Raw genomic sequence first — 8,184 nt, 5'->3', positions numbered from 1 at the left:
CAGGATTGAGTCACAGCTGAGCCTCTCAAGGCGAAGATTTCATTTGCAGACTGGTGAGATAAGATCATGGCTGATCCTTGAAACTAGGGGTTAAAAAATTCTATTATTTTCTCATCTCTTAGCTCACAATTTATGGTATCTCGTCCTCTCATTTTCTTCAGTTCATGCAATTGGATTTCAATCTTAAAAATGTATCGTATCGTAATGGATGTGTTATGGTAAGACTTGAAATAGTTCAAAAATAAAGTTGAGCACTAGATTGAGAAACCATTGTTTCCCTCAAATACCATTTGAGTTGATAATATAGATAGCTCTAAATTAATTTTCAATAAAAAGCGAAGTACATATATAACAACCAATTGCATTTTTTAAACTTTATGAAAATTAGTAGGATTAAAAGACACATGAATAAGGAAAGGGAGACATTGACAGCAGAGACTGGAGCGCATGAGAGAGAAAAAGATTAGCGGTGAGGTTATGAACAAGATGAAAGAACAGAGTGCTGTTATGGATGTCAAATTACTACTGGAGCGAATGATTTGATCGAATTTTTTAAAGATGCTTCTGGAATCCTTTTTGAACATTCTACGAACATACCACAATTCTTTTCTCCCGAACATTTTGGGACCAATTGTAATAGAAGTTCTAATGTTCCAGGAAATAAATTATAGAAGTGTAGAACAGTGTCAAATGTGGGGTTACCATATCGTCATTTTTCTGTTGTTTGCTCTCCTTGTATGTGCATGAACAAGGATAGAACTAATTTTGTGACAACTTAATCTTTGTAATCGAAAAGTCACTTTGTAATAAAACTGGCAGTTCAAGAAAATGTGTAGTTGTTGAAAACAATATCATGTTTGTAGACACACCATTAAAAAGGAGCTTTGAATCTCTGTCGAAATGGAAATCGCCTAGATTCAATAACTCTATCATACCAGCCCCATAGCTAACATTTAAGTACATCATCAATATATGGGCCAAATTTATGGAAATTGAAAGCGATATAATATAAAATTTCTTGATAACTGGATTTAAAATTTTATAGTGTAAAGCACATAAATGGCACGTGAAATGGACATGATTTAGTTTTTATTAAGAAGTTAATTTTGTCGAATGCTATTGATTTTTTTATTTCTCTATTCCATCCTTGGTGGCTAGCATCTATAGTTTTTCGTGTGTTCATTAATTGAAAATATGATTTCTGGAATAGAAAGTGAAAGCAACATTTTTTTCTGTTAATAAAAGCATTTATTAATTTCAGGAACTGTCTAACAAGAAGATTTCTATCCAAACGCGAATTAATTTCTATTTTTAATCAGAATTTATGCACATTTCCACAAATTAAAACTATAAGTACCAAAAATTTTAATACAAACACAATTAAAACTTTAATAAGTACCGAAAACTGTAGGTTTAAATCTCAGTAGTACCCCTTTTTTTTCTGCATTTCCTTGCAAGTTAGGTGAATCGATACCTGTCCCTGACTTCTTATTGTGCACTTTATCCTTTGCGATAGGTTGTAGTGTAATTCGTTTTGCCACTGGTGCCTTAGCCACATTCAAAGCTTTACTCTTTTGCCAACCTCAATGAAAGGGCCACATCCTCGGTTGCAGCCTTCTGCATTTGATCATTAGGTTCTCCTTGCCCAGACTCACTAACAGGATCCATCTGCACATTATTCTCATCACCTACACTGCTCTCATCAAGCTGGCTGGTAGTTGCCTGATCAGAATTCCCAGCATGGTTAGCCCGGACTGTCCCAGTTTGATGCAACCTGTTATTGCCGGCTGCTGGCTTGTGGCATTGAAACTTCTTCATTTTCAGCTGCTTGTTTACTCTTATTTCCTGCCTCATTCTTTGCATAATTGACAGGCAGATTTGTGCCGGTGCGTAACTCATTTTTGTGCCCAAACATCTTGCAATTGGAGCAAAATTTTGGCTCATGCTCGTAGCCAACTAGTTGGTTCCGCACTTTGCCACTTGGGAGCGCCAAACTAACCGTGCGAACCAAATCCTTAGAAGCATCAACCTAAAAATATGCACATAGATTTGATGGAGCTGCATACTTCTGTTGAGTCTTGAGTTTTGTTTAATGGAACAGTAAAAAATTAATGTTATGAAACCAAAGTAAAATAGAACAGACTCTTTTGATCTTCTTAACCAGAAAAAAGAAAGAACAATAAATTTCATGAGTAATGGCGCTTAGCTTAAATTCTTTCTTTTGATCTAATTCCTATATAAAGAGGGTCATATGATTCCTTTATCACTCAACAAAAATGCTAAAGATAAGCAAAAAACTCAACAAAGAAGAGCAAAAATGGCTCTCATTCTGGTCTGTGTTGATTTCCATTTCCTTAATTTTCCTGCCTGTAATTCCATCTTCAACGTGTAACATCTCAACCACGGGTCCAGGGGCGGACCCACATGGGGTCAAATGACCCCACATTTTTTTTCCATTTTTTTTTTTTTTTGCGTTTCTGCTCCTGAAAGAAAAGGTTGGGTTTGGGGTTCCAAATCCAATTGAATCAATCAATTAAATAAATAAGCACCAGCCCATTAGCGCAATGTAAATCCAATCCAATTTCTAAGAGGTAAAACTGAGTCCAAGAGACCAAGACGGTAAGACTTAAGAGTGTAAGCCCAATCCATTATCCACTGATTCCACTCCACCCCGTCTCCCCTGTCTCTGGCTGTGTTCGGTAACCCGTCTCCCAGCTCACTCTCCCCACTCCCCAGCGACCAGTGCAGTCCCCAAATAGCAGCGGCGCAGGCGGCAGGCGTGAAGGGCGAAGCGTTCCTTTTCCAATTTCCACCGATTTCTGCAGTCAGCACTTCCACTTTCGGCTTTCGGTCGGTAAGTTAATTTTGTAGGGTTTGCCGGTTTGGTCCGTTTGGATGAACATATTAAATGAAATTGGATGATTGGATGAACACATTAAATGAAATCTTCATTATTCTGAATCTCTGATTCATTGTCACCGACTCACACAGTCACACTCACAGTCACTGATTTGGTCATTTTGGTGTGAACCGTAATACCGTATGATTGTATGAAAGTATGGAATGGAGTCATGGACCGTAAGTCACCTGTCACCGTATGGTATGGATAATGGAATTGATTTTTTACAATTTGGGAAAAATCATTTACAATGGAATTGATTTCACTGCAGTGACTACTATGTACTGAGGTAACTGAGCTCAGTAGCTCACTGCTGCTGCTGGAAGTTCCTGGAGGCTGGAGGCTGGAATTTAGAAGTTAGACCTCAATTCCAATTCCAATTCCAAGTAAGTAATGGCTGACTTTCTCTAATTTGGGGATTTATAATTGTTTATGGAATTCAATTAATTGTTGTTTATTATCAATTTAGTGTTATGCTTTGATGAAAACTGATATATGTTATTTATTTATTGATATGTGATTCTGTGTTGAATTTATTTTTTTTAACAGTCATGGAGAAATATTTTAAACGAAAATTCGAATGTTCAAGTGGAGAGCAAATTAATTCTGAAACGAGTGTTCAAAAAAAAAAACAAGTTGTCCAAGAAGAAATAGAATCAAATACCGGGAGTCAAAGAGATGTTTGGGATAAAATTGATTTAGCAGAATTACCTTCGGATCCTGGATTAAGAACTCCAATTGCGAATTACAATGTTAATGTTCAGGTTGAAATTCGAAGAGCATACGTACAAAAGGGTCCATGTCAGTCTCGAAATCACTTGTGTCCACAGAAAGAATTTGGAGATTCGTCGTTAAGACGATTTAAAACTTCATGGTTTAATGACTTTCCTGATTGGTTGGAATACAGTATAGCAAAAGATGCCATATTTTGCTTTTATTGTTATCTTTTCAAACCAAATAGTGAAGAACATGGTGGTGGTGATTCTTTTATTGATGGAGGATTCTCAAATTGGAAAAAGAAAGAAAGGCTTCAAATTCATGTCGGGAAAAGTGGTAGTGCGCACAATCGAGCTCGGATTAAGTACGAGGCTTTTGTGAATCAGAAACAAAATATTGATTGTGTTCTCTTTAAGAAGTCGAACAAAACAAAAGATGAGTATCGAATTCATTTGAATGCGTCAATTGATTGTGTTCGATTGCTTCTACGACAAGGGCTTTCGTTTCGTGGACATGATGAATCAGAAAATTCAAGAAATCAAGGAAATTTTCTTGAATTTTTGCAGTGGTTATGTGATCATAATAAAGAGATTAAGGATGTTTGTTTGAGTAATGCTCCCGAAAACCTTCAGTTAACATCACCTAAAATTCAAAAGGACATTGTGAGTGCTATTGCATTTGAAACACTTGATGTTTTTATGAGGGATATTGGTGATAGGTTATTTTCCATTCTTGTTGATGAATCTTGTGATGTATCAGTGAAGGAGCAAATGTCCGTTGTTCTACGTTATGTGAATCAGAAAGGACAAGTAACAGAACGTTTTATTGGAGTAGAACATGTCTCTAGTACCACAGCTCTTTCACTTAAGGATTCTATTGATAACTTATTCTCTCGATTTAACTTAAGTATATCTAGTTTAAGAGGTCAAGGTTATGACGGGGCAAGCAACATGCGAGGTGAGTACAATGGTCTTAAAGCACTTATTTTGAAAGAGAATCCAAGTGCTTTTTATATACACTGTTTTGCTTATCAACTACAATTAGCTCTTGTAGCTGTGGCAAGCAAGCATGCAGAAATTGAAACATTCTTTACTTTAGTGAATAAAGTGGTAAATGTTGTTGGTGGATTGGCTAAGCGGTGTGATCTTCTTCGAGAGAAGAAGAGGCTTGAAGTTGTTGAATCATTAAATCTTGGTGAAATCTCAAGTGGAAAGGGCTTTAATCAAGAAACTACTCTTAAGCGACCTGGTGATACTCGTTGGGGCTCTCACTATAATTCTTTACTTAACTTGATTATCATGTTTTCTGCTACAGTTGATGTCGTCGAGATGATTGCCACTGATGATACTAGTTGTGGAAAGCGAGGGGAAGCACGTATTTTGTTGGGATCTATGTTGACATTTGATTTTGTATTCAGTTTGCATCTCATGAAAAAGGTATTGGGTATTTCAGATGAATTGTCAAAATCATTACAAAGAAGAGATCAAGATATTGTCAACGCTATGAAATTAGTGAAAATAAGTAAAGAACGACTTCAAGCAATGAGGGACAATGAATGGGAATCATTTTTAAGAACAGTTTCCTGCTTCTGCGAAAGATACAATATTGATGTTCCCAATATGGATGATATGTTTATACCTCTAGGCCGTTCACGGCGTAACACTCAAGAAATTACAAATCTACATCATTTTCGTGTGGATTTCTTCTATGCTATCATTGATATGCAAATTCAAGAGTTGAATGATCGTTTCTCTGAGGTAAATAGTGACTTACTCCTTTGTGTTGCATGCTTGTGTCCGAATAATTCATTCTCTGCTTTCAACAAGGATAAGTTAATTCAATTGTGTGAGTATTATCCCAAAGATTTTAAACCAATAGAGATCTTGGCATTTGAAGAGCAAATTCAGACGTATATTATTGATATGCGCTCTCACAAAGATTTTGAAGGGTTACAAGGCCTTAATGATCTTGCAGAAACCTTGGTTGTGACGAAAAAACATGAGGTGTATCCATTAGTTTACAGGCTTGTAACATTGGCGTTAATTCTTCCAGTTGCAACTGCTACGGTAGAAAGAGTATTTTCTGCAATGAAGATTGTCAAGAATCGACTACGTAATCGAATGGGAGATCAATGGTTAAGTGATAGTTTGGTTGCATATATTGAAAGTGATGTACTTGACAATATTGATAACGATGTAATTATACGACGTTTTCAAAGTATGAAAACGCATAGGCTACAATTGTAGTAGCATATGAATTTATTTTTGTTAATGATATGTTGTTCGAAAAAAATTTCATTTTTGACTCCACAGTCCGAAGTCTCTGGGTCCGCCCCTGAATAAGGATATAAATTGTATTTATTATCCTAATTGTTTTAGCTATCACCAATATTATGATTCAATTCATTTAGGATGCATTAAACACCAAATCTTCCATTTTCTGTAGGAGATGTATTTGTTACCAGTAGAACTCCTCATTGATGGTCTCATATATGAAGCACGAGATTGAAAAGTAAATTACAACAACAGACCCTCTATGTCTTTCTCAGTCCCTCTGTTGCATGCACAAATATAAGCATAAAAGTTGTTTAGCAAAAGAAAAACTACAAAAAAAATTCAAAGATTTTGGGCTATTAAAAAGAGGCAGATCTAAAATTTATTATTCAAGCACCCATATTTTTAAGTTTAAGTTAGGTGCTCAGTGCTATAAGTGGATTTTTCACATTGTTTCAAACTTATCTTTTTATCTCAATTTAGTTACCTTTAGTTCATAGCTCCTTCGGCATGAAACAATTACATACTTACCTTCGGGAAACAATTTAGCCTTGATGTTATTTAGCGGTGCTTGTTTGATATTGTTGGAATGCGGAAGCGGAATTATTCAGAAATTAAAAATTTCGCTAATTCAATAAATAAGATCGTCTAGATGTTCACATGCATGTTATATAAAAAATAAAGAATTCGAATTTTTACCTAAATTTTATGATCAATTCTTGAATTAATTTTAAACCACGAATTTCCAACTTTTTGGATCACGAATTTTCAGCTTTTTAATTTCAAGAACTTGATGCTTCAAACCTCCAAATCTTCTATGGTCTTCTCCAAAGTCAAGATTACACCGGTGGGTGGGCGTCTTCTTTTAACTAAATCAAGAAACTAATTCTTGAACTGGACAATTGAAAAAATTAAGAAAAATATTTTTCTCTCTCCAAAATTTGAACGCCATGAAATTATGTATTATGAATGTTGTACAATTTCATTCCATAGGATGTCTGGGTTGTATCTGATCTCTATTTATAGAGATAGAAGAGTTTCAGTTCTTATACAATAATAATTCCACATTCAAATATGAATTCTAATTAAAATCCAAATTCAATTAGTTCACATTTAATTACATGTGTAGTCCTAGAACGTTAATTACAATTATAATTAAGTTTACAACATTCGTAGTATTCACAACTACGTACAAAACTTTATTGTAATTAAAAATAAGTCCAGAACAATTATAATTATTGTAATTAAGTTCCAATACTTCATGGAGCTACCATAGGACCTGATCGGACATATATTATCAAACTTCCAACAATTAGATCCTGTCTAATTGACCCTAGACCACACAATCTAATTATTAGTCTTTGCTTTTTCCACTAAAGGCAAAAGACTTAAGTCTCAGAATATATAAGATTACAAAAGCAAATAAATCTGTAATACTTTCCTCTGACTTACTGTATATATATATATTATCCCTGTTCGAGATCCGATAATTAGGTACGAGCATAAATGACCATTTTGCCCTTCTAATTATTCTTACTAACTTAAGTTTTATTTTCTTCAACGGTCCCTTTGAACTAATCACAAATGTCAAAGTTTAACCGTCGCTAAACATTGAGCTCAGATTTTAACAGTTCAACAGAAATACTTAAATGGTCACTCTACCCATTTTTTAGGGTGATGATTCTCGAAATGAATTCATATTCTCTACTCCACTCATTCTTAAGTTGCCAACTTATCGAGATATTTGACTAATAAAATTGATCTCACTCATTGATGAATCAAAGAACCATTAAAATCACGAAAATATATACATAATCCTATAAAAGGACTTAGATGAAACACACAGTGATCAAGGGGAATTTAATTCTCCCCACGGTCATGCTAAGAATTAAATTTGACACGTGATCCGTTCGATACACTCCAAGTGTACTAGTGTCACCTTTAACTATTTCTGTGATAAAGACAAATCACAAAGCTGAATAGTGAATCGGTTAACATTACAACCTTCTAGTACAAGTTGCCAATCCTTATACATTTGTTGTGATCAAATTATTTATGATCAAAATATAAGTTGCGTCACATTATACGTCTTAACGCAAGCGCCCAACTCATATTATATCGAGTGATTATAGGCGCTTTAATTTGCATGCCCAATAATAAACAATGCAATAAATAAAACAACAATTTATTTATTATAAATTATTATTTTACGACAGGAAAATATACTATATGGCACATAACCCAATAGATATATCATTTTCATGATGTGTTAATTTTCAGTTTATTTTGGTAAGA

The 8,184-nt window shown here is 34.7% G+C and overlaps 1 protein-coding gene across 1 annotated transcript; it reads left to right on the top strand.

The window, feature by feature from the left end:
- The first annotated feature begins 3,063 nt into the window (after positions 1-3,063).
- Positions 3,064-6,124, top strand: LOC111372082 (zinc finger MYM-type protein 1-like). The gene is made up of 4 exons (XM_022994256.1): positions 3,064-3,078; positions 3,189-3,255; positions 3,449-5,811; positions 6,062-6,124. Exons 1-4 carry the CDS (start codon positions 3,064-3,066, stop codon positions 6,122-6,124), a joined length of 2,508 nt encoding a protein of 835 aa, XP_022850024.1.
- Positions 6,125-8,184: the final 2,060 nt, after the last annotated feature.

Source organism: Olea europaea, chromosome 2, assembly GCF_002742605.1.
Source record: "Olea europaea var. sylvestris chromosome 2, O_europaea_v1, whole genome shotgun sequence".
NCBI lineage: Eukaryota > Viridiplantae > Streptophyta > Magnoliopsida > Lamiales > Oleaceae > Olea > Olea europaea.
This window is presented reverse-complemented; position numbering and strand designations above follow the sequence as displayed.

What these genes read in the sequence shown, in the direction of transcription:
- LOC111372082 (XM_022994256.1), top strand. An exon ending in CTGGAGGCTGGAATTTAGAA is followed by an intron (nt 3,256 to 3,448) that starts GTTAGACCTCAA and finishes TTTTTTTAACAG; the next exon opens with TCATGGAGAAATATTTTAAA. An exon ending in TTGACAATATTGATAACGAT is followed by an intron (nt 5,812 to 6,061) that starts GTAATTATACGA and finishes CATTTTCTGTAG; the next exon opens with GAGATGTATTTGTTACCAGT.